The sequence below is a fragment of the Salmo salar genome, chromosome 25 (genome assembly GCF_965601325.2).
Source record: "Salmo salar chromosome 25, fSalSal1, whole genome shotgun sequence".
Classification (NCBI taxonomy): Eukaryota; Metazoa; Chordata; class Actinopteri; order Salmoniformes; family Salmonidae; genus Salmo; species Salmo salar.
Window position 1 is genome coordinate 5,057,833 of NC_138315.1, and position 27,414 is coordinate 5,085,246.

The 27,414-nt window shown below is 42.5% G+C and overlaps 1 protein-coding gene across 5 annotated transcripts; it reads left to right on the plus strand.

The window, feature by feature from the left end:
* The first annotated feature begins 1,247 nt into the window (after positions 1-1,247).
* Positions 1,248-27,076, plus strand: cdc16 (cell division cycle 16 homolog (S. cerevisiae)). 5 transcript variants are annotated; one of them, XM_014172816.3, is made up of 18 exons: positions 1,248-1,441; positions 2,486-2,540; positions 2,662-2,759; positions 3,119-3,157; positions 4,581-4,715; positions 5,155-5,314; positions 7,133-7,227; positions 7,664-7,797; positions 8,056-8,135; positions 8,236-8,285; positions 8,474-8,547; positions 8,766-8,891; positions 9,164-9,316; positions 10,331-10,394; positions 10,560-10,621; positions 21,858-21,993; positions 22,134-22,242; positions 26,201-27,076. In XM_014172816.3, the coding sequence occupies exons 1-18, from the start codon at positions 1,394-1,396 to the stop codon at positions 26,458-26,460; spliced, it is 1,878 nt and encodes a 625-aa protein (XP_014028291.1). In that variant the 5' UTR covers positions 1,248-1,393; the 3' UTR covers positions 26,461-27,076. The 5 variants fall into 5 exon arrangements, with proteins under 5 accessions (XP_014028291.1, XP_014028293.1, XP_082824970.1 ...); XM_014172818.3 differs by having other exon boundaries at positions 22,134-22,224; XM_082968844.1 differs by lacking the exon at positions 1,248-1,441 and adding an exon at positions 1,851-2,033 and having other exon boundaries at positions 26,185-27,076.
* The last annotated feature ends 338 nt before the right edge of the window (positions 27,077-27,414 follow it).

Genomic DNA, 27,414 nt, shown 5'->3' on the forward strand with positions numbered 1-27,414 from the left:
CTGTGATTATTATTATCTGACCCTGCTGGTCATCTATGAACATTTGGGCTATGTTCTGTTATAATCTCCACCTGGCACAGCTAGAAGAGGACTGGCCACCCCTCATAACCTGGTTCCTCTCTAGGTTTCAGTGGAATTCAGTGTTTACAGCGTAACACAATCACATCAAGCAGTTGAAATAACAGCAAACTGCATTTGTTTAACATTGTTTCTATTGTTTATATTAACCGCTGCTGTACCAAACCAAATGCTAGGCTGGTAGCATGGGGAAGAAATATTGTCTAGACACCTTTTTTCAGGGGAGATTAAGTTTATAAATTGACTGGCTGGGCATTGATAAAGCTAACTGAATTGTTAACAGGCATTACCCGTGGAATATATGGAGATTGTGGAACTATAACTCCCTATTATGAACCAATCAGCATCCAGGATCCAAATAACCATTTTTTTTAACTGTGCTATTGCAGTTATTATAAATTAAGATGAATGTTTGCCTTTGTTATATCTAATGTACCATGTTTTCACATTCTATAAGGTCGAAACATGAAAACGCGGGCCTCTGTGACGCATCCTATCGAAGTTAGACAGGCATGGTCTATCCTGGGCCCTTTTGAAAAGAGAACCGCAGCTGGTAACCAATATGCCCTAACCATGACTGACCTCTTCAGCTAAACCCTTGGAGGGCAAATCGGGAACAGAGATGGCTTCAATAATCACCGATAAACTTCTTGATTTTGGACAGCATCATCACTGAACGGGGAGCGGAGTGAATTGTTACATGGTGAACTGAGAAACATACAGACTGTCTGGTTAATGCTTGAAGAAGTTAGTTTGAAAAGGTTTTACAACTTGAATTCATAATAACCGGTGTTATGCTGAAAAAAAGACTGCACTTATATTTGTCAGGAAAAAGTACAAAAAAAATATGTTTTAATTTCCTTTACATCCTGAGTACTTTAAATATTGAATTTAATTTGACTGTATATCTATTTAACTCATACCTTCGATAGAACATCACTCAGAGATGCACAAAAACAATATAACATTACAAGTGGGTGAACCTTTCCTTTACTTTCACCTGTAGTTATAAAACAGAAAAGGGTTTTCCCTCATTTTCTACAAAAATATAAATACACATTTTAATTGGCTATATCTATCATGTAATTAATTAACTGTTGTCAAATGTTCACCGCCGCAATTAAATAAAACAGTCATAGCATTTTATTTTCTGTGAAACGACCGGAACGCTTAATCAAAAGCCCGAGTTTCCTTGCGGAGTTTTAAGTGACACTACTGCTGCAGAAGAAGCCTCGTAGCTAGTTAGCTACTAGGGAGTACATTTTCACATGATAATGATACGCTTTGATTTGTAAAAAGCATTAGGACAATTACAATGAATCTCGACAGACTTCGAAAACGTGTACGACACTACATTGATCAGGTACGAAATGTAGCTAGCTAGACTTGGTCGGGATAAGAGGCGAGGTAGCTAACGTTAGCTAAATTCGGTTACCGCTGTCAGACTGGAAAAATGTATTGCTCCTGCCAGCTAAGTAAATGGGCTAGGTACTGTTCAGAATGACAAGTCTACAGGAACGTTACCCAGCTGTGTAAGGTTATATTTGCGTTAGCATAATGTAAATAGAACTTGCCAGCTTTTCGATTTAAATAAGTAACCCAATATAGACCACAGCCTGTTGTTTCCAACGGGGGTAAATTAATCATAGTGGGCATAGCGAGGTGCTACTGGCGCGTTCTAGCATTTGTCTATTTCCGTTAAGGAACGCCAAGTGAGGGTGTGCAATAACTCAATTCGACATAGTACTCCTTCTAAACAACGCAATTCAAAAATGTTTTTGGTAAAGTCTACAAAAGGTAGTCCACACTCTTTGTAAGATATTCTAGTTTTGGGAACAGGAAACTGTACTGAGCTCAAATGTTTCATCAATGAGAGAATGTCGGACAAAATCCATCTCGCTCTATTTTCACCCAGCTGCCAGCCACTGGGCTTCCTGCCGTCACCATATTTGGTGGTGAGTGGAAATGCCAACCGGATGCTTCAGATTTATGCAGCTCATTGTTCGATCTGTGTTGTAGTCCTAAAAAATGGAAATGAGTTACTTCTGGTTCGTTTGGCTATTCCTATGGAGGAAATTATTGGGGTTTTGGGATAAATGCTGAAAATAAGGTCTGAGCTTAACACAGGCTTAGGAGATCTAATATGTTTTGTTCTGAGATATCAGTCAATTAACATGATATTTTATGAATTAGCTAGTAACTAGTTAGCTACCCTGCTTGTGCTTGCTTCTAAGTCAGTGGCCTGAGCTAGCTACTATGTACTTGGAGGTTAGCCACATTATATCAGGGCTAGCTAACTTGTATCAGTGAGTGTTGACAGCCCCTGACAGTGTCAGTTTCATACTTGTAGTAAACACATTCAGAATGTTTGGTTTCATGCTGCCTTCCCTGTCTGTTTTGTTTGCAGCAACAGTATCAAAGTGCTCTATTTTGGGCAGATAAGATTGCATCCCTGTCACATGGTGAGTGATCTTCCTGATTGATGAGATGTAACAAATGTTTTGTGTTCATCTGGCTAGTTAGTATAAAATGTTGTTTAGTAGGGTATCTAACGGAGGTGATGCTATTTTCCTGTCCTTGCAGAAGACCCCCAGGATATCTACTGGCTAGCACAGTGCCTTTACCTCACCTCTCAGTACCACAGAGCCTCCCATGCCCTCCGCTCACGTAAACTAGATAAGGTAAGACCACCTGGTTGGCTTCCCCCAATTTGTTGCAATGTGGCAGGCAGGTAGCTTGGGTGCCACCCTGTTCTACACATCTCACTGAGGGGCCCTCATGCACTAGCATGCAGCTCACTAGCATGCAGAAGGACTAATGACATGTTGGATACTAGGCATATTCTGACTTGTCATTATGAGTCTATCCAGTCTATATGTTACATTCTTCTATGTAGCTTTCAAAACTTTGTGCCATCCAGAGTATGCCTTTGATATTTTTGATAGAAGAAGAAGAAGCATTGTACTGGGTGTGCTGCATGTCCTTGTTGATTTGAACAGTTGTCAGTCAGCTTGTTCCTAATATTTATCTTTCATTTCAGTTGTATGGCGCTTGTCAATATCTCGCTGCTAGGTGCCACGTGAGTATTAACCTTAGGCTTCTTCTTGTGATGAAATATACCTGTTCAAACTCTCCATGATCCTATGGGTCAATCCACTTAAATTCAATTACTTTTCTACAGTATCCCTTTTGATTTAAACATATCTTTTCAAACATGTTTGCCCATGAAATGAGTGGTCAGAAAGTGACTTCTTGGACCTGAATGCCAAAACATTTTAGAAGATAAAGGTGTTCAAAGTTGACCCATTTTGCATACCCCACCATAATGTGAGACATGTCTTCATTGCTGAAAAATATTAAAAGTTGACTTTGATATTATTGAAAACCTTACACACAGTTGTCTAACTATTTTCAAATTTTTTGAAAAAAAGTATTTTAACAATTAGCAGAAATGATCTAAAATTGCGTAAACTACGACTTTTTTTCTTCATATTCTCGTACGTTATAGCTTAGACGATATTTTACATCATCTGAGGTTTTTATGTTGCGCCGCCATCGGTTGAGAGACAACATGCTCATGAAAACAGAGTGGGTGTTATTTCAATCACTGCAATTTTACTGAACTTGAATAGAACAAAAAAAAAATTATGTTGGATAGTAAATAATGCCGGAAAAGCCTTTGTGCAAACAAACTTCCAGAAGTAATCAAGGCACTCTCATGTAGTGGATAAATGAGAACTTTTTATTGTTTTTACAGCTTATGCATAGCAAGAATAAAAAATACTATGCAGCATGAACTTTGTTCTGTAGTATTTAATCCTATGATCAAAGAGCACCTCATGGATTAACTATCAACCAAATACGCATTCCTTTCCTGTGTCTCTTATTGAAAAATGTACATTTAATTGACATTTTAAATTCTAACTACTACCACAAAGATGGCCACCGGTCCACTTTCCATCCAATGTCAACTTAAATGGTTGTCTATGATTTCAATAGGTTTCCAATGGACAGTAATTTAAAACAACAGATTCCTATTCAAGTCAACATTCTCTGATGTGTGGACCTCCAACCATCTTTGTGGTATCGTTTGAAAGTTGAAATAAAAATGCTTGTACATTTATCAGCCAAAACATGACACCCCACCCTGTATTCAATAGCATGTTATGTCTCAACCAATGGCGGGAACAACAAACCTCAGATGTAAAATAATCTAAGCTACAACATGCATTGGGGTTTACATGTTTTTGGATAATCAAAAAAGAAGAAATAAAATGGTTTCACAGCCCTGTTTTGTTATCTTTTAAATGGTATCAATCTCATCCATTAATGTCTCATGGTATGGTGGGGTATGCAAAATGGGTCAACTTTAAAGCACCTTTTATCTCTTGAATATTTTTACATTCACGTACAAAAACCCACAACCCTGAATTTCCCAGCACCATACTCTTAACTGAGCGGAGCCATTGGAAGCACTAACTGAGTGTTTGTGTTTTGTGCAGTATGCTGCCAAAGAGTTCCAGCAGGCCTTAGACATCCTGGACATGGAGGAGCCAACCAGCAAGAAGCTGCTGGACCGGAGTGTCAAAGAGGAGAACAGGATGCAAGAATCAGACTGGGAGATGACCCCTGCCTCTGTGAGTCTCAGCTTTGACACAATAGGGTCCCATGTGTTTTTGTGGCCCTGTAATACCACGTTTGTAGTCTTACAATGGGATTTTCCAGTCTCTTCACATTTATGGTGTTGTGATTACAGGTGAACTATTTACATACTGTACTGTAGGTGACTGAGGCAGAGATTGAATACCATGTTGCCATGTCAAAGACCCTTTGGCTGAATGTTTATGATTTGTTCCTTTCTAAGCTATAAAAATGTCCTTTTGTAATTATCACCATCATATTATTAAAGGGGTCCCGTCATTCACCCGGTAGCCACATCACCTGCCATATTCATACAAAATTCATGTGTGGGTCTTTTGAATGTCAGAATCCTCTTGAGTATTCCTGCTGATGTTGCTTCAGTGGTTCTGACCTCTTGTGGTCCCTTTAATGTCTTTCTTTCCCTCTCTTTTTCAGATCAACAGTTCCATCTGCCTGTTGCGGGGGAAGATCTATGATGCCATGGACAACCGGCCTCTGGCCACATCCAGCTACAAAGAGGCCTTGAAACTGGACGTGTACTGCTTTGAAGCCTTTGACCTTCTAACGTCCCACCACATGCTGACCGCTCAGGAAGGTGAGGCCAGAGTAAGACTGGGAACAGAAACAGAATGTGGAATCAAAAAATAAGACTAATGTTTTTTGCACGTGTGCAGCAGAAGTAATGTACAGGGATGCAAACTCGTCACTTTTTGGCGATAATCGCAGTTTTGATCTCAAAATGTAGGTCATCCACTGGAATCTTGTAGATCTGTCAGAAAAAAAAGTTATATTGCCGAAAAGTGACGCGTTTACATACCTGCTGCACAGGAGTAATAAAATGCATCACTAGCACGCATACTAGTGATGTGCGGGTTGACTCATAACCTGCAGTTCTATCCGTGGGGCGGTCGTGTTTATGGTCATAAAATATTGTATAGATGAAGGGTAGATGGGTGGCGGGCTGGTTGAATGAAGAGAGAACAATACATAAAATCCATAAATGTATAATTCTTGTGCAATTTATAGGCTACATTATTATTATTATTATTATTTAAAAATATATATTTTGACCCCCCCTTTCCTCCCCAATTTCGATCTTGTCTCATCGCTGCAACTCCCCAATGGGCTCGGGAGGAAAAGGTCGAAACATAACCCGCCAAACTGCGTTTAACACGCGCCTGCTTAACCCGGAAGCCAGCCGCACCAATGTGTCGGAGGAAACACTGTTCGACTGACAACCGGGGTCAGCCTGCAGGTGCCCGGCCCGCCACAAGGAGTTGGTAGTGCACGATGCGCCTTGTAAAGCCCCCCCCGAACAAACCCTCCCCTAACCTGGACGACGCTAGCTCGATTGGGTTTAAGTCTGGAGACTGCTGGCCATTCCATGATTTGAAGCCTACCGTCTTGTTCTTTTCTTCTAAGGTAGTTCTGACATAGCCTGGAGGTATGTTTTGGTTCATTATCTTGCTGTAGGATGAACCCTTGACAACTAGGCGTACACCAGAGGGTATTGCATGACACTGCAAAATGCTGTGGTAGCCATTTTGGTTCTGGCTGCCACCCACTCTGTGCAAGTCGCCGACTCTGGATCCACGCTTCCTCTATGTTTGACAGTTGGTGTCACACACTGAGGAACCATCCTTTCGCCTACTCGACGGCGTACAAAAACCCTGCGTGATTAACCGAAGATTTTGATTCATCGGTCCATAAGACCTTCCAGTCTTCAGTAGTCCACTGGCGGTGCTTCATGGCCCAGGCAAGCCTCTTTTTCTTATTTTGCCATCTTAGCAATGGCTTTCTTACTGCCACTCGACCTGTCAAACTTGCAGCTCGAAGTCTTCTCTTCACAGTTGAAACTGAGACTAAGACGGCTGTGCCACTCGGGAGCCCTAAGGCACTGCATCTCAGTGCTAGAGGCGTCACTACAGACCCCTGTTCAATTCCAGGCAGTATCACAACCGGCCCGTGATTGGGAGTCCCATAGGGCTTTGCACAATTGGCCCAGCGTAGTTAGGGTTTGGCTGGGGTAGAATTTGTTCTTAAATTTCATAGCTGGAAAAATGGGAGTGTTCTAAAACTTTTGACCGTATGTGTGTGATATATATATTTTTTTCCTTTTTTATTGATAACTTTTGTTGGGGTTATTGGGCCTCCATGGGCCTTGGCCTGGTATCACATCATTAGTAAAATGTTGGTATTGTGACAACCCCACTCTGATAATCTATACAGATTTTTCGTGTGTTTCTGTGCCCCTTTTTGGGCCCTCACCAGTTTGCATCCCTGAAATATAGGTATCTATGTTGCTTTGTTTTAAGCCATTAACGGTTTATAGATGTGTCTGTAGGGTAAATGTATTACATTTTTTTCCCAAACCCCTTATTTGAAGACCTTTTTTGTCATTTTGTGTTTGTAGAAAAGGACTTCCTGGACTTGCTTCCTTTGAGCCAACAGTGCACAGAGGAAGAAGACAAATTACTTCACTTCCTGTTTGAGAATAAATTGAAGAAGGTACGTCCACTGTTATCCTCCGTGTCAGGACATCAGTTGCATTCAGATTCCTATGTTAAGTTTCAGTTTTTTACATTGTCATTTGCAAAGTTGATCATCATGTTGTGTTTCTATGTTGGAATACACCGGGCATCAAATGTCACTTTGGATTTGGCGCTGTAGTTCAGAATGAACCATGTGATTATTTTCTAAATTATACAATCACTCATATTTGGTTAATATTGGTTGTCTACAGTTGCTCCTAACAATGACGACAACAACAACCCAGAAATGTTCTCTCTGATTTTACTAAAGTTAAGCGTGGTCATTAGTCTCAAATTAGTGTTGATTCGATTGCTAATGATGATGGTGCTTTTGTTCCAATTCCACATTTGTTTCCCTCTCCCTTTTTCCACTTTTTTTTCTCCATCCATCCTTTCCTCTTTCCTTCCCTCAGTATAACAAACCCAGTGATATGGTGGTCCCAGAGATGGTCAACGGTCTCCAGGACAATTTGGATGTGGTGGTCTCCCTTGCTGAGAGGCATTATTACAACTGTGACTTCAAAATGTGCTACAAACTCACTTCCATGTAAGTTTGATAACTAACCGCTGGCCCACCTTAACCTTTTAACTACAAATTGAGATTTGTTGGCAGTCTGCAAGCGTTAACTGGCCAATCTAACTTTTTGAGAAAAAAAATTATAAGAACTGTTGTGATATTCGTATGGTTTATGTTAGTGGAATATTATTCTCTCTCAGCTCGGCTCAGTTGTGTAAAAAGGATATACATTTCACACTTATCATTTGGTCCTGTCTGTAAAACCTGAATGTTTTGTGTTTCTTCAAGGGTGATGGTGAAAGACCCATTCCATGCCAACTGTTTACCTGTTCATATAGGAACACTGGTGGAGCTCAGCAAAGCAAATGGTAAGACCGTTGAAGCTCTTAAGTTTGGTTATTCATACACGTGAAAGATACATTTAACATCTGAATATGTACCATGATTCTCCTCTTTTTACTACCACAGAACTGTTTTACCTTTCGCACAGGCTTGTGGACTTGTACCCCAACAACCCAGTAAGTATAGCCCCTGCCCTATATAGTGCAAAGTGTTGCCTGCTATGCTATGAGTACACCCCCCCCCCCCCCCCATACTAGCGTCTTGCCATTCCACATATCCAAGCTCTGATTGGTACGGTATGTTTTTTCTTTTGTGTGTATTTTATTTGACCACTAGACAAATGGTAAATGGTGTTTTCATCCAGGTCTCTTGGTTTGCTGTGGGATGCTACTATCTAATGGTTGGTCACAAAAATGAACACGCGCGTAGATATCTCAGGTACCAGATATCATGTTTTTCTTATCACCAAGCATATTTTATATTCAGCAGTCAGACATTGATATTCTATATATTGTACATTTAAATATTTTGATTCACTTGCTGCTGAATCAAATCTACAAATTTCAAAGAATTATAAAAAAAAAAAAATTGATTGTCATTCACTCAGACTAGAATATCTCTTATTTACACTAAGTTCCTTATGCTGTCTCCCACAGCAAGGCGACCACTCTGGAGCGGACGTACGGTCCGGCATGGATCGCCTACGGTCACTCGTTTGCAGTGGAGAGTGAACACGACCAGGCCATGGCTGCCTACTTCACTGCTGCTCAACTGATGAAGGGGTATGTACTGTTATTGTACACAGACACCCCTTCCACACAGACACAACACCACACATCCACAGAACAAGCCCTGAAAAGCAATGTTGAACATGAACACATTTGTTGGCGTGTGTTCAAAGATGTATCTTGCTAAAAGCAGGTGTGCCTTAGTCATTGAAAACAGTGAGAAATGTACAGTGTCATAACACTATATATATATATATATCACGTACCTTCACAACCGTGCCCATTAGACTTGACCCCTAACCCTTGCTCTCATCTCTCTTGTCCAGATGTCATCTCCCCATGTTGTACATAGGGCTGGAGTACGGTCTTACAAACAACTCTAAACTGGCCGAGCGCTTCTTCAGCCAGGCCCTGAGCATAGCACCAGAAGACCCCTTTGTCATGCATGAGGTGGCCGTTGTGGCCTTTCAGAACGGAGAGTGAGTCACACACACACTTACATACTGAGATAATGTGTATGCACACACTGGGGGAAAACACCCACACAGTGGGAAAACGTACATATGTGCATACTCACACACATGCACCCAAGAGGATATATAGCATACACTGTAATACCCCCACGTGCTCACATACTACACTGAGTGTACAAAGCATTAGGAATACCTCCCTAATATTGAGTTTCTCCCCCTTTTACCCTCAGAACAGCCTCAATTTGTTGGGCATGGACTTTCCACATTTGTGTCAAGTTGGCTGAATGTCCTTTGGGTGGTGGACCATTCTTGGTACATACAGGAATCTGTTGAGCGTGAAAAACACAGCTGTGTTGCAGTTCTTGACACACTCAAACCGGTGCACCTGGGCACCTACTACCATACCGTGTTCAAAGACACCTTAAATATTTTGTCTTGCCCATTCACCCTCTGAAGGGCACACACACGCAATCCGTGTCTCATTTGTTTCAAGGCTTAAAAATCCTTCTTTAATCTGTCTCCTCCCCTTCATCTACACTGATTATGAAGTGGATTTAACAAGTGACATTAAAAGGATCATAGCTTTCACCTGGTCAGTCTGTCATGGAAATACACGGAGTGTTTTGTACGCTCAGTGTTTAACACACTCTGCAATACCCCCACATGCACACATACACGCTTGAGGTCTCTCATCATAGCCATTAGCAAATGGGTTAGAAGAGTGTTCTCCTAACGATGGGTTTAAACCCACTGGTAGGGCCACGAGTGATTTGGTTTGGGTTGTGACGATAAGCGTGGATTCTGTCTATTTATTGAGGTTTAGCTGTACCTGGCCATGCCCCCATCATAGTTGTTGGAACTGTGCCGGAAAGGACCATTTGTAAAGAAAAAAAATCTGGCACAGTATGGTTCGGGTTGACACGATAGTGTGTGTGAAAGGGTACTTATGCCTTATTTTTTTTATTTGTTCATGTGATGGCTTTGATTGTGCTGAAATGTGTTCAATTCTGTCATTTTCAGCTGGAAAACAGCCGAGAAGTTGTTCCTGGAAGCGATGGACAAGATCAAAGCCATTGGGAATGAGGTAGCTGCTCATTTGAATCAACTAACTCTAGCCCCACATGTACTGTGTCATACTCCGTTCTTACATTTTTTTGAACTTCTTAAGAACTGGCAGCCAGTGTAGTTGCTGTGTGTTTATTTTCAATGCAAACATTCCTCTTTTTGTAAAAGTTGTGTTTTCTTCCAGGTAACAGTGGACAAGTGGGAGCCACTCCTGAACAACCTGGGTCACGTATGTCGAAAACTGAAGTGAGTATAAATATCCTCCGCGAGTATTTACTCATCAGGACACCAGAGGGGTATGTCACGAAGCAGGATGGAGTTGCGAGCTCACTTTGGTTTATTCTGAATTCAACTTGGTATAACTATTGTCACGAAGGGGACAACACCTTTTAGCCAGGTAAATTACTATGGTAACTGTTGGACTCTGGGCTTTCCACGTGCGACATGCACACGCAGTTACAAGCCTGGTTTGAATTAGTGGAAGGTGTTGGATAAATATCCACCTTTGTGAGCTAGAATGTGGCACTAACTGAAGCTAGTTAGCCTAAACTAATCCAGAATATTTCTAGTTGGCTTGTGACACACCGCTTTTGAGGGGATGGAACTGAACAGCATGGAAGTTCTGACTGGCATATGCAGTATCTCTGTATCTCCGATGACATTGTTGTGGTCCTGTCCTTGTTCTCATCTCACTTATAAATTCAGGATTAGGTAGTTAGACAGGCAGGCGTTTCTCTATTGTCTCCCAGGTACCTGATAAAGCATTGTTAAAGGACAGGGATTCAAACATTTTCCTGAGTGGTATTTCAGGAGGAGAGTCTGAGGTGATGAGAGGACTTACTGCAGGGTTCCCCAACTGACGGCCCGCGGGCTGAATTTCTCCCGCGGGTGGTTTCATTTTGCCCCCCAAGTTTTCTGAGCCCAAAAAAGTAAATGTTTATTGGACATAAAATCACCAGGAAATCCGCTCCAACTGATTTTAATTGAAGAAATGTTTTCCCATTCATAATGGAGAGAAATGTGATCGTGTACAAATGTAAGCAAGGCTTGAAATGATTGATTTAGTCAAACATATCTGTTTAGGCTTGGCAGTCTACAAATAATTTGTAATTATGTTCTGGCCCCCCGACAATCCGCTGAACATAAAATCGGCCCGCGGCTGAATCTAGTTGATGATCCCTGACCTACTGTGTCTCTCTCTCTTTTTCTTTCTCCTCGCACTATTTTCAAAGACACGCATTTGCTCTTTTCCCGTCCTTCTGTATAAGTAGGACTCTCATTGACTATTAATGCACAGATCTGTTAATGAATAATGCATAGTAGCCACTAAGCAGATCTAGAGAGGCTTTGCAGTGCAAGTGGCTGTTTTGAAAAGGGTTGGGTACTTCATATCTAAAGGGGCATCTTTGGAAATGAACTTGATTGAACAAAACATGCATGTATTGTATAACATAATGTCCTAGGAGTGTCATCTGATGAAGATCATCAAAGGTTAGTGCTGCATTTAGCTGTGGTTTTGGTTTTTGTGACATATGCTAGCTTGAAAAATGGGTGTCTGATTATTTCTGGCTGGGTACTCTCCTGACATAATCTAATGTTTTGCTTTCGTTGTAAACCTTTTTGAAATCGGACAGTGTGGTTAGATAAAGGAGAGTCTTGTCTTTTAAAATGGTGTAAAATAGTCATATGTTTGAAAAATGGACGTTTTCCGATTTGAGGAATTTGTAATTCGTGCCACGCCCTATCATTGGATATTGGAGCGGTGTTCCGCTAGCGGAACGTCTAGATTTAAGAAGGAAAGAAATTCCACAAATGTACTTTAAAAGTTAATTTAATTGCTTCTTTTTTTTCACCGTTTATTTAACCAGGTAGGCTAGTTGAGAACAAGTACTCATTTGCAACTGCGACCTGGCCAAGATCAAGCAAAGCAGTTCGACACATACAGCAACACAGAGTTACACGTAGAATAAACAAACATTAGAAAAAAGTCTATATACAGCATGTGCAAATGAGGTAGGATAAGAGAGGTAAGGCAATAAATAGGCCATGGTGGCGAAGTAATTACAATATACCAATTAAACACTGGAATGGTAGAATGTGCCGAAGACAAATGTGCAAGTAGAGATACTGGGGTGCAAAGGAGCAAAATAAATAAATACAGTATGGGGATAAGGTAGATTGGATGGGCTATTTACAGATGAGCTATGTACAGGTGCAGTGATCTGTGCTTAAAGCTAGTGAGGGAGGTAAGTCTCCAGCTTTAGTGATTTTTGCAGTTCGTTCCAGTCATTGGCAGCAGAGAACTGGAAGGAGAGTCGGCCAAAGGAAGAATTGGCTTTGGGGGTGACCAGTGAGATATACCTGCTGAAGCACGTGCTACGGGTGGGTGCTGCTATGGTGACCAGTGAGCTGAGATAAGGCGGGGCTTTACCTAGCAGAGACTTGTAGATGACCAGGAGCCAGTGGGTTTGGCGACGAGTATGAAGCGAGGGCCAGCCAACGAGAGAGTACAGGTCGCAGTGGTGGGTAGTATAGGGGGCTTTGGTGACAAAACAGATGGCACTGTGATAGACTGCATCCAATTTGTTGAATAGAGTGTTGGAGGCTATTTTTGTAAATGACATCGCTGAAGTCGAGGATCGGTAGGATGGTCAGTTTTACGAGGATATGTTTGGCAGCATGAGTGAAGGATGCTTTGTTGCGAAATAGGAAGCCGATTCTAGATTTAATTTTGTATTGGAGATGCTTAATGTGAGTCTGGAAGAAGAGTTTACAGTCTAACCAGACACCTAGGTATTTGTAGTTGTCCACATATTCTAAGTCAGAACCATCCAGACAAGTGATGCGTGCAGGTGTGGGCAGCGATCAGTTGAAGAGTATGCATTTAGTTTTACTTGCATTTAAGAGCAGTTGGAGGCCACAGAAGGAGTGTTGTATGGCATTGAAGCTCATCTGGAGGTTAGTTAACACCGTGTCCAAAGAAGTGCCAGAGGTATACAGAATGGTGTCGTCTGCGTTGAGGTAGATCAAAGAATCACCAGCATCAAGAGCGACGTCATTGATGTATACAGAGAAGAGAGTCGGCCCGAGAATTGAACCCTGTGGCACCCCCATGGAGACTGCCAAAGGTCCGGACAACAGGCCCTCCAATTTGACACACTGAACTCTATCAGAGAAGTAGTTGGTGAACCAGGCGAGGCAATCATTTGAGAAACCAAGGCTGTTGAGTCTGCCAATAAGAATGTTGTGATTGATAGTCAGGTGACTACCTCATGAAGCTGGTTGAAGGAATGCCAGGAGTGTGCAACGCTGTCATCAAGGCAAAGGGTGGCTACTTTGAAGAATCTCATACAGTATATCACAAAAGTGAGTACACCCCTCACATTTTTGTAACTATTTGAGTATCTCTTTTCATGTGACAACACTGAAGAAATGGCACTTTGCTACAATGTAAAGTAGTGAGTGTACAGCTTGTATAACAGTGTAAATTTGCTGTCCCCTCAAAATAACTCAACACACAGCCATTAATGTCTAAACCGCTGGCAACAAAAGTGAGTACACCCCTAAGTGAAAACGTCCAAATTGGGCTCAATTAGCCATTTTCCCTCCCCGGTGTCATGTGACTTGTTAGTGTTACAAGGTCTCAGGTGTGAATGGGGAGCAGGTGTGTTAAATTTGGTGTAATCGCTCTCACACTCCCTCATACTGACTGGTCACTGTTACCTCAAAGGTAAAAGTTCAATATGTTACCTCATGGCAAAGAACTCTGAGGATCTGAAAAAAATAATTGTTGCTCTACATAAAGATGGCCTGGGCTATAAGAAAATTGCCAAGACCCTGAAACTGAGCTGCAGCACAGTGGCCAAGACCATACAGTGGTTTAACTGGACAGGTTCCACTCAGAACAGGCCTCGCCATGGTCGACCAAAGAAGTTGAGTGCACGTGCTCAGCGTCATATCCAGAGGTTGTCTTTGGGAAATAGACGTATGAGTGCTGCCAGCATTGCTGCAGAGGTTGAAGGGGTGGGGGGTCAGCCTGTCAGTGCTCAGACCATACGTCGCACACTGCATCAAATTGGTCTGCATGGCTGCCGTCCCAGAAGGAAGCCTCTTCTAAAGATGATGCACAAGAAAGCCTGCAAACAGTTTGCTGAAGACAAGCAGACTAAGGACATGGATTACTGGAACCATGTCCTGTGGTCTGATTAACTTATTTGGTTCAGATGGTGTCAAGCGTGTGTGGCAGCAACCAGGTAAGGAGCACATAGACAAGTGTGTCTTGCCTACAGTCAAGCATGGTGGTGGGAGTGTCATGGTCTCGGGCTGCATGAGTGCTGCCGGCACTGGGGAGCAACAGTTCATTGAGGGAACCATGAATGCCAACATGTACTGTGACATACTGAAGCAGAGCATGATCCCCTCCTTTCGGAGACTGGGCCACAGGGCAGTATTCCAAAATGATAACGACCCCAAACACACCTCCAAGACGACTACTGCCTTGCTAAAGAAGCTGAGGGTAAAGGTGATGGACTGCCCAAGCATGTCTCCAGACCTAAACCCTATTGAGCATCTGTGGGGCATCCTCAAACGGAAGGTGGAGGAGTGCAAGGTCTCTAACATCCACCAGCTCCGTGATGTCGTCATGGAGGAGTGGAAGAGGACTCCAGTGGCAACCTGTGAAGCTCTGGTGAACTCCATGCCCAAGAGGGTTAAGGCAGTGCTGGAAAATGATGGTGGCCACACAAAATATTGACACTTTGGGCCCAATTTGGATATTTTCAATTAAGGGTGTACTCACTTTTGTTGCCAGCGGTTTAGACATTAATGGATGTGTGTTATTTTGAGGGGACAGCAAATTTACACTGTTATACAAGCTGTACACTCACTACTTTACATTGTAGCAAAGTGTCATTTCTTCAGTGTTGTCACATGAAAAGATGTACTCAAATATTTACAAAAATGTGAGGGGTGTACTCACTTTTGTGATATACTGTATATAACATATATATTGTTTTGGTTACTACATGATATTTCATAGTTTTGACGTCTTAAATGTTATTCTACAATGTAAAAAAAATGAATTGAATGACTTGGTGTGCCAACCTTTGACTGGTACTTATAAACTCAGCATAAAAAATAACGTCCCTTTTTCAGGACCCTGTCTTTCAAAGATAATTCGTAAAAATCCAAATAACTTCACAGATCTTTATTGTAAACGGTTTAAACACTGTTTCTCATGCTTGTTCAATGAACCATAAACAATTAATGAACATGCACCTGTGGAACGGTCGTTAAGACACTAACAGCTTATAGACGGTGGGCAATTATGGTCACAGTTATGAAAACTTAGGACACAAAAGAGGCCTTTCTACTGACTGCTCATCTGCGTGAATGTGCCTTAGGCATGCTGCAAGGAGGCATGAGGACTGCAGATGTGACCAGGGCAATAAATTGCAATGTCCGTACTATGAGACGCCTGAGACGGCGCTACATGGAGTCAGGATGGACAGCTGATCATCCTCGCAGTGGCAGACCACGTGTAACAACACCTGCACAGGATCGGTACATCCGAACATCACACCTGCGGGACAGGTACAGGATGGCAACAACTGCCTGAGTTACACCAGGAACACACAATCCCTCCATCAGTGCTCAGACTGTCCTCAATAGGCTGAGAGAGGCTGGACTGAGGGCTTGTAGGCCTGTTGTAAGGCAGGTCCTCAACCAGACATCACTGGCAACAACGTCACCTATGGGCACAAACCCACCGTCGCTGGACCAGTCAGGACTGGCGAAAAATGCTCTTCACTGACGAGTTGCGGAATTGTCTCACCAGGGGTGATGGTCGGATTTGCGTTTATCGTTGACAAAATGAGCATTACACCGAGGCATGTACTCTGGAGCGGGATCAATTTGGAGGTGGAGGGTCCGCCATGGTCTGGGGCGATGTGTCACAGCATCATTGGACTGAGCTTGTTGTCATTGCAGGCAAGCTTAACGCCAGCGACGAGCCCGGATCTCAGTCCCATTGAGCACATCTGGGATTTGTTGGATGGGAGGGTGAGGGCTAGGGCCATTCCCCCCAGAAATGTCTGGGAACTTGCAGGTGCCTTGGTGGAAGAGTGGGGTAACATCTCACAGCAAGAATTGGAAAATCTGGTGCAGTCCATGAGGAAGAGATGCACTGCAGTACTTAATGCAGCTGGTGGCCACACCAGATACTGACTGTTACTTTTTTGATTTTGACCCTCTTTGTTCAGGGACACATTATTCCATTTCTGTTAGTCACATGTCTGTGGAACTTGTTCTTTTTGTCTGTTGTTGAATCTTTTATGTTCATACAAATATTTACACATGTTAAGTTTGCTGAAAATACATGCAGTTGACAGTGAGAGGATGTTTTCTTTTTTGCTGAGTTTTTATATATAATTTAAAGCTTTTTCAAATTAGTTGTTGAACATTGTCTAGCAATCATTTCCAGGTCTTGCCATAGATTTTCAAGCAGATTTAAAATAAAAGCTGTAACTTTGTCACTCATTCACTGTCTTCTTGGTAAGGAACTCCAGAGTAGATTTGGCCTTGTTTTTGATATTGTCATAATGAAATGGTAATTCATCTCCCAGTGTGGTACTCAGTAATTTGTTGTATTGGATTTGATTTACAGTTCATATAAGGAAATCAGTCAATTGAAATAAATGTATTAGGCCCAAATCTATGGATTTCACATGACTGGGCAGGGGTGCAGCCATGGGTGGGCCTGGGAGGGCATAGGTCCACCCAATTAGGAGCCAGGCCCAGCCAATCAGAATAATTTTTATTAATAACAGAAATACTCCTCAGTTTCATTAGCTGTCCAGGTGGCTGGTCTCAGATGATCCCGCAGGTGAAGAAGCTGGATGTGGAGGTCCTAGGCTGGTGTGGTTACACGTGGTCCGCTGTTGTGAAGCTGGTTGGACGTACTGCCAAATTCTCTAAAACGTTATTGGAGGGGCTTATGGTAGAGAAATGAACATTCAATTCTCTGGTGGACATTCCTGCAGTCGGCATGCCAATTGCACGCTCCCTCTCAACTTGAGACATCTGTGAAAAATTCTGTCATCTTTTATTTCAGCTCATGAAACATGGGACCAACTCTTTGCGTTTATATTTTTGTTCAGTATACATTGTTGTGGATCCATCCTCAGTTTTTTTTCCTATCACTGCCATTAAACTTAAGCTGTTTTAGTCACCATTGACCTCATGGTGAAATCCTTGAGCGGTTTCCTTCCGCTCCAGCAACTGTGTTAGGAACGGCGCCTGCATCTTTGTAGTGACTGGGTGTATTGCTACACCATCCAAAGTGTAATTTAACAACTTCACCATGCTCAAAGGGATATTCATTGCCTGCATGCAACTTACTGTTATGCAATTATAATTTTTTTTACTCCTGAACTTATTTACGCTTGCCATAACCAAGTGTTTGAATATGTATTGACTGAAGACATTTCAGCTTTTCATGTTTAATTCATTTGTAAACATTTCGTAAAACATAGTGCCTTCAGGAAGTATTCATACCCCTTGACTTACTCCACATTTTGTGTTGCAACATGAATTCAAAATGGATTAAATATATTTTTCTCACCCATCTACACATCCCATAATGACAAAGTGAATGTGTGTTTTTAGACATGTTTGCAAATTTATTGAAAATGAAATACAGAAATATCTTATTTACAGAAGTATTCCCCTTAGCCAATACATGGTAGAATCATCTTTTGCAGCGATTACAGCGGTGAACGCCTAGGTTGCACAATATTTGCACATCCTTTAAAAAAAATCAACAAGCTCTGTCAAGTTGGTTGTTGATCATTGCTAGACAGAAATGTAAGTTTTGCCATAGATTTTTACATAACTGTAGCTAGGCCACTTAGGAACATTCAGCGTCATCTTGGTAAGAAGGTTTAGACCGCTATCAGCAATTATGTCATTCAGTAGTAAGCCTTTGTTTATGGATCTTGCATTTTAAAGCCCCAGTTGACTTACTTTGGAAGTTGCCTGAGGCGCAGCATGCAGAACTGGCCAGTGTCCTGTATCATCCACCTCCGGTGTGCATGATGTACTGTGTTGTATTGAACTGGGCAGTGTACACAACAGACTTAGGTTTGTTCTTTAGTCTACCGCCCCATTATCCTTGCTGTCTGCATTTTTTCTGGAGGATCCCGTATAGGCTTTCCTTCAGTTTCCTGCACAGGTTTTCTTTTCAGATGTTTTAAAACATCTGAGGAATCCTTGCGTGTAGTGAACGATAGTTGCGGCCATTTCTGTATCTTTTGGTCCTGAAGATGGGAGACAAGATGAGGATAAACATTTTTTTTTTTTACATAACACTCTGGATTTGTGCAGTGAAATGTGTTGTGTTACAAGGTCAACCATAGTAGTACAGAGCCCCCGGAGCAATTCTTTTTTTCCTTTTCGGCTTGGAAATTAAAACTAGCGGCCTTTCAGTTACTGGCCCAATACTCTAACCGCTAGGTTACTTGTCGCCCTAGGATCCTAGGAGGATCTGAGCTGATATTCGAATCCAAACAACTACAGTTGATGTCGGAAGTTTAGATACGTCTTAGCCAAATATATTTAAACTCAGTTTTTCACAATTCCTGACATTTAATCCTAGTAAAAAGCCCCTGTCTTAGGTCAGTTAGGATCACCACTTTATTTTAAGAATGTGAAATGTCAGAATAATAGTAGAGAGAAGGATTTATTTCAGCTTCTATTTCTTTCATCACATTCCCAGTGGGTCAGAAGTTTACATACTAATTCAGTATATTTGGTAGCGTTGCCTTTAAATTGTTTCGGGTAGCCTTCCACAAGCTTCCCACAATAAGTTGGGTGGATTTTGGGCCATTCCTCCTGACAGAGCTGGTGTAACTGAGTCGGGTTTGTAGGCCTCCTTGCTCGCACACACTTTTTCAGGGCTTTGTGATGGCCACTCCAATACCTTCAATCAATGAAATATATTTATAAAACCCTTCTTACATCAGCTGATGTCACAAAGTGCTGTACAGAAACCCAGCCTCAAACCCAAAACGGCAAGCAATGCAGGTGTAGAAGCACGGGGGCTAGGAAAAACTCCCTAGAAAGGGCAGAACCTAGAGAGGAACCAGACTATGAGGGGTGGCCAGTCCTCTTCTGGCTGGGCCGGGTGGAGATGTTCATAGATGACCAGCAGAGTCTAATAATAATAATAATAATAATAATAATCACAATGGTTGTCGAGGGTGCAACAGGTCTCAGGAGTAAATGTCAGTTGGCTTTTCATAGCCGATCATTCTAGAGACAGCAGGAGCGGTAGAGATACTCTGAGAGTTGAAAACAGCAGGTCTGGGACAGGTAACACGTCCGGTGAACAGATCAGGGTTCCATAGCCGCAGGCAGAACAGTTAACTGGAGCAGCAGCATGGCCCGGTGGACTACAGACAGCAAGGAGTCATCAGGCCAGGTAGTCCTGAGGCATGGTCCTAGGGCTCAGGTCCTCTGAGAGAGAGAAAGAGAGAATTAGAGAGAGCATACTTAAATTCACACAGGACACCGGATAAGACAGGAGAAATACTCCAGATATAACAGACTGACTTTAGACCCCCGACACAAGCGTAATACTGGAGGCTGAGACAGAAGGGGTCGGGAGACACTGTGGCCCTGTCTGACGATACCCCCGGACAGGGCCAAACAGGCAGGATATAACCCCACCCACTTTGCCTAAGCACAGTCCCCACACCACTAGAGGGATATCTTCAACCACGACATCATCCATTTGGAAGACCCATTTGCGACCAAGCTTTAACTTCCTGACTGATGTCTTGAGATGTTGCTTCAATATTTCCACATAATTTTCCTCCCTCATGATGCCATCTATTTTGTGAAGTGCACCAATCCCTCCTGCAGCAAAGCACCCCCACAACATGATGCTGCCACCCCCGTGCTTCACGGTTGGGATGGTATTCTTCGGCTTGCAAGCCTCCCCCTCTTTCTTCCAAATAAAACGATGGTCATTATGGCCAAACAGTTCTATTTTTGTTTCATCAGACCAGAGGACATTTCTCCAAAAAGTACTATCTTTGTCCCCATGTGCAGTTGCAAACCGTAGTTTCTTTTATGGCAATTTTGGAGCAGTGGCTTCTTCCTTGCTGAGCAGCCTTTCAGGTTGTGATTTAAAACAAATCTACGTTTCTGTATTCAATACTTGATAAGCTATCAAAAAATGCAAAACTTTCTTTTAGTAACAATGCCCATAAAAACCACTTAAAACAAATATTTAAAGGGGCAATCTACAGTTGGGTCATCCATTTTTTGATTTATGAATGAATGAAATGTAGCCTTCCCACTGATTCTTGAAGAATATAACTTATACATGCCTCGTGAGCTTAGTTCAGCTGTCGTACCCCATCAGAACCCAAAATACAAGCTTGTTTCACTCCAATGTTTGTAAAGAAATGTAAAACTAAATAAGCAACACTATAAAGCCTCAAAACATGGTTAAAACTATAACTTATAAAACATTATTGGTCAGTCCTTCCATTATTGGTATCCATAGCTGTCTATGAATTTGAGTGCTTACATTTCTCCAGCTCTCTCTCTCAGCATATTTATTGTTTCAACTTGTAATTGCTGCTCTAAGGATCCTGTAGGTTCATGCTCTACAACATTCGCAGAGTACGACCCTGCCTCACACAGGAAGCGGCGCAGGTCCTAATCCAGGCACTTGTCATCTCCCGTCTGGATTACTGCAACTCGCTGTTGGCTGGGCTCCCTGCCTGTGCCATTAAACCCCTACAACTCATCCAGAACGCCGCAGCCCGTCTGGTGTTCAACCTTCCCAAGTTCTCTCACGTCACCCCGCTCCTCCGCTCTCTCCACTGGCTTCCAGTTGAAGCTCGCATCCGCTACAAGACCATGGTGATTGCCTACGGAGCTATGAAGGGAACGGCACCTCCATACCTTCAGGCTCTGATCAGGCCCTACACCCAAACAAGGGCACTGCGTTCATCCACCACTGGCCTGCTGGCCCCCCTACCTCTGAGGAAGCACAGTTTCCGCTCAGCCCAGTCAAAACTGTTCGCTGCTCTGGCACCCCAATGGTGGAACAAGCTCCCTCCCTCCCTAGATGCACTATTGTAAAGTGGTTGTTCCACTGGATATCATAAGGTGAATGCACCATTTTGTAAGTCGCTCTGGATAAGAGCGTCTGCTAAATGACTTAAATGTAATGTAAATGTAATTAAGTTTGCAAGAGTAAATTACCAAGGCTGCCACTAGGTGCCATGGCAACCATGGAACAATATCAAAAATAAAACAAATACTATTTTTACCTAGTTCTGATAGGGAAGGTGTTGTTTGGTTACATCCTTTTTTTGGGCTCTCTGAACCCACCCAGCCTAGGCAGAACCCTTTATTTGGCTCTGGTCATTAGAGAACTGTCCAATTTGTTGTTTTTGTTCTCCAATAGGAAGTATGTCCAGGCGTTGGAGTACCACCGCCAGGCCCTGGTTCTCATCCCCCAGCACGCGTCAACCTACTCCGCAATCGGATATGTGCACAGCCTCATGGGAGACTTCGAGAGCGCAATCGACTACTTCCACACGGTACTGTTTATTTTTTTAAATATTTTTTCCCCATTTTATTTACATTTTAAATCCATAGACACAGAATCTGTGTGACACGTTGAATAAATATTAATGTTATTACAGCAATTGATGTGAGTTTTTGCTTCTTTTTCTGACAGGCACTCGGTCTTAAGCGAGATGACACGTTTTCTGTGACGATGCTCGGCCACTGCATTGAGATGTACATTGGGGATACGGATGCCTACATAGGTAAAACTTCCTACATAGGTAAAACGACTTCCTTTGTAACCCATGCTAAAACAGATTTGCGAAAAACATTTGTGGATGTATTTCTTATATTTTTGCCAGAATACATTTAAGTACTGTTGATTTTGCGCTTCTTTTTTGCTTTTTCCCGAGTCTTGCTGCCCGTGTGTGCCTTGCCGGCGAATTGTGTTAAGAAATAATACTGCTTTTTCTGAGGGACACTGTTGGATACTATGTGCGTTATGCACTGGGATTGCAACTCGAGCCCCTGTGTCATCTGTTAGAAAGACCCTGCAAGTCAGTGATCCACTGTCAAAGGTTTAATTCTAATGAAGAAGAATGAATAGTAGTTGGATGAGTGTATTTTCTATCAAAATAAATCATAAAATATTTGTCATTTTAAAATGAGTCAACACCATAATGACAGATGTACAATGGGAATATGTATAATAATTACAGTCTGGAATGTATACATTGTTTTAATGTTAAACATTATGGGTGGATTGCAACGAACAGGCAGAACTTAACGTGCACCTGCAGGTTAGCACTGGATTTCGTATTTCTTAACATGCTAAAAGAATAGCGGAAAACTAGTAGACCACCGCTCCTGACGTTGTTACGGTGTCAAGTCAGCTTGATACAAGACATATATATATGTATATGTGTGTGTATATGTGTATGTATATATGTGTATGTGTATATATATGTGTGTGTGTGTGTGTGTGTGTGTGTGTGTGTGTGTGTGTGTGTGTGTGTATATATGTATATGTATGTGTATATATATATATATGTGTGTATATATGTATATATATATGTGTATATGTATATATATATATATATATATATATATATATATACACACACACACACACACACACACACACACACACACACACACACACAGTGGGGGGAAAAAAGTATTTAGTCAGCCACCAATTGTGCAAGTTCTCCCACTTAAAAAGATGAGAGAGGCTTGTAATTCATCATAGGTACACGTCAGCTATGACAGACAAAATGAGAAAAAAAAATCCAGAAAATCACATTGTAGGATTTTTAATGAATTTATTTGCAAATTATGGTGAAAAATAAGTATTTGGTCACCTACAAAAAAGCAAGATTTCTGGCTCTCACAGACCTCTAACTTCTTCTTTAAGAGGCTCCTCTGTCCTCCACTCGTTACCTGTATTAATGGCACCTGTTTGAACTTGTTATCAGTATAAAAGACACCTGTCCACAACCTCAAACAGTCACACTCCAAACTCCACTATGGCCAAGACCAAAGAGCTGTCAAAGGACACCAGAAACAAAATTGTAGACCTGCACCAGGCTGGGAAGACTGAATCTGCAATAGGTAAGCAGCTTGGTTTGAAGAAATCAACTGTGGGAGCAATTATTAGGAAATGGAAGACATACAAGACCACTGATAATCTCCCTCGATCTGGGGCTCCACGCAAGATCTCACTCCGTGGGGTCAAAATTATCACAAGAACGGTGAGCAAAAATCCCAGAACCACACGGGGGGACCTAGTGAATGACCTGCAGAGAGCTGGGACCAAAGTAACAAAGCCTTCCATCAGTAACACACTACGCCGCCAGGGACTCAAATCCTGCAGTGCCAGACGTGTCCCCCCTGCTTAAGCCAGTACATGTCCAGGCCCGTCTGAAGTTTGCTAGAGAGCATTTGGATGATCCAGAAGAGGATTGGGAGAATGTCATATGGTCAGATGAAACCAAAATATAACTTTTTGGTAAAAACTCAACTCGTTGTGTTTGGAGGACAAAGAATGCTGAGTTTCATCCAAAGAACACCATACCTACTGTGAAGCATGGGGGTGGAAACATCATGCTTTGTGGCTGTTTTTCTGCAAAGGGACCAGGACGACTGATCCGTGTAAAGGAAAGAATGAATGGGGCCATGTGTCGTGAGATTTTGAGTGAAAACCTCCTTCCATCAGCAAGGGCATTGAAGATGAAACATGGCTGGGTCTTTCAGCATGACAATGATCCCAAACACACCGCCCGGGCAACAAAGGAGTGGCTTCGTAAGAAGCATTTCAAGGTCCTGGAGTGTCCTAGCCAGTCTCCAGATCTCAACCTCATAGAAAATCTTTGGAGGGAGTTGAAAGTCCGTGTTGCCCAGCGACAGCCCCAAAACATCAGTGCTCTAGAGGAGATCTGCATGGCGGAATGGGCCAAAATACCAGCATCAGTGTGTGAAAACCTTGTGAAGACTTACAGAAAACGTTTGACCAGTGTCATTGCCAACAAAGGGTATATAACAAAGTATTGAGATAGACTTTTGTTATTGACCAAATACTTATTTTCCACCATAATTTGCAAATAAATGCATAAAAAATCCTACAATGTGATTTTTCTGGATTTATTTTCTCATTTTGTCTGTCATCGTTGAAGTGTACCTATGATGAAAAGTACAGGCCTCTCTCATCTTTTTAAGTGGGAGAACTTGCACAATTGGTGGCTGACTAAATACTTTTTTCCCCCACTGTGTGTGTGTGTGTGTGTGTGTGTGTGTGTGTGTGTGTGTGTGTGTGTGTGTGTGTGTGTGTGTGTGTGTGTGTGTGTGTGTGTGTGTGTGTGTGTGTGTGTGTGTGTGTGTGTGTGTGTGTGTGTGTGTGTGTGTGTGTGTGTGTGTGTGTATATATATATGTATATATATATATATATATATATATATATATATATATATATACATACATACATACATACATACATACATACATACATACATACATACATACATACACATATACACACACACACACACAAAAGTATGTGGAAACCCCTTCAAATTAGTGGATTCGGCTATTTCAGCCACACCCGTTCCTGACAGGTGTATAAAATCTAGCACACAGCCATGCAATCTCCATAGACAAACATTGACAGTAGAATGGCCTTACTGAAGAGCTCAGTGACTTTCAACGTGGCACTGTCATAGTATGCCAAACATCAGTTAGTCAAATTTCTGCCCTGCTAGAGCTGCCCCGGTCAACTGTAAGTTATGATATTGTGTGGTGGAAACGTCTAGGAGCAACAACGGCTCAGCCACAAAGATGTAGGCCACACAAGCTCACAGAACGGGACAACCGAGTGCTGAAGCGTGTAGCGCGTAAAAATTGTCTGTCCTCGGTTGCGACACTCACTACACTTCCTCTGAAAGCAATGTCAGCACAAGAACTGTTTATCGGGAGCTTTATAAAATGGGTTTCCGTGGCAGAACAGCCACACACACAAGCCTAAGAGTGGTGTAAAACTCGCTGCCATTGGACTCTGGAACAGTGGAAACGCGTTCTCTGTAGTGATGAATCACGCTTCACAATCTGGCAGGCCGACGGACGAATCTGGGTTTGACGGATGGCAGGAGAACGCTAGCTGCCCGACTACATATTACAAACTGTAAAGTTTGAGGAATAATGGTCTGGGGCTGTTTTTCATGGTTCGGGCTAGGCCCCTTAGTTCTAGTGAAGGGAAATCTTAACGCTACAACATACAATGATATTCTAGACGATTTTGTGCTTCCAAGGCCCTTTCCTGTTTAAGCATGAAAATGCCCCCGTGCACGTGCGGTCCATACAGAACTGGTCTGTCGAGATTGTTGTGGAAGAACTTGACTAGCCTGCACAGAGGCCCTGACCTCAACCCCATCTACCACCTTTGGGATAAATTGGAACGCTGACTGCGAGCCAGGCCTAATCGCCCAACATCAGTGGCGGACCTCACTAATGCTCTTGTGACTGAATGGAAGCAAGTCCCCACAGCAATGTTCCAACATATAGTGGAAAGCCTTCCCAGAAGAGTGGAGGCCGTTCTAGCAGCGACGGGGGGGATCAACTTCATATTAATGCTCATAATTTTGGAATGAGCAGGTGTCCACATACTTTTGGTCGTGTGTGTGTGTGTGTGTGTGTGTGTGTGTGTGGTGTGTGTGTCTAAAGCATTTAATAGTATATGTGTCTTTCAGGGACGGACATAAAAGACAAAGTCCGTGGGACGCTGAGCACGCCGGGGTTGATGAAGATGCTGAACACGTCGACGGAACCCAGTAACGCTCGAACCACGGCACTTCTGGAGGAGAGCGGCATCATGGCCCTGGAGACGCCGCAGTCCAATCAGGACAAGGCCTCGTTGGACACGCCCCTGCGGAGTTCGCTGCCCCTCGAATGCAACATGTATGAGAGTGACATGATGCTCGAGACCTCGATGTCCGACACCAGCGCGTGATGTCACTGATGGTATCATAGTAGTGGCCGGTTGCCTGGTCCCAGCCTCGGGACCCATTACCAAGCAGACAGTATCTATAGGTTTCTCGTCGTGTTCCCCTCTTGGGGATTTGAAGTGATGGGATTGGAATAGACTAAGCGATGGGGAAGAGGTTAAGGCAGAGCTTTTTAGCAGCAATTTGAGCTTCAGTCCATTTGGTTTTGTTGGAAAAAGATGTCACACTCAATACCGTATTGTAAAATATATATTTTTTGGCTGAATGAATATTGCTCACACTATTTCAACCCTTTCATATTCCCAAGGGGAAGTTAAAGGGACCTGGGGATGTGAGGTGTGGGCTTGGTTTGGATTTGGGCCTCAGGCAGGTAGTCTGAAGACAATGGGAAAAGTGGGGAAAGCAGAGACATGGTACTCTGATGCTTAACAGAATGGAATGAATGCAGCAGCAACACCTCTGCACTAACTGACAGTGCCCCATACTCCTGTCCACTAGCATGAACGTGTGTTGCTACCTGTGGATTTTTACTTTGAATAAACAAACAAAACTGGCTGAAATGCAAGTGTTTTGATGAAAATACTGGTAATACCTACAATAAACCATACATTTATCTTTTTATATTCTGTTTTCTTTTGTGTGATCATTGCCATCTTGGTCAGGTTGCTTTAAAAACGTTGACACTAATACTTTTCACACTACCAACCATATTTGTATACATCCCAATACATTTCAATTGCCATAGACTTGAATGGAAAAAATTCTGGTCGTAACTTGTCTTCCACCGTTTAACCTGTTGTGGTATAGGGGGCAGTATTTTCACGGCCGGATAAAAAACATACCCGATTTAATCTGGTTACTACTCCTGCCCAGAAACTAGAATATGCATATAATTAGTAGATTTGGATAGAAAACACTCTAAAGTTTCTAAAACTGTTTGAATGGTGTCTGTGAGTATA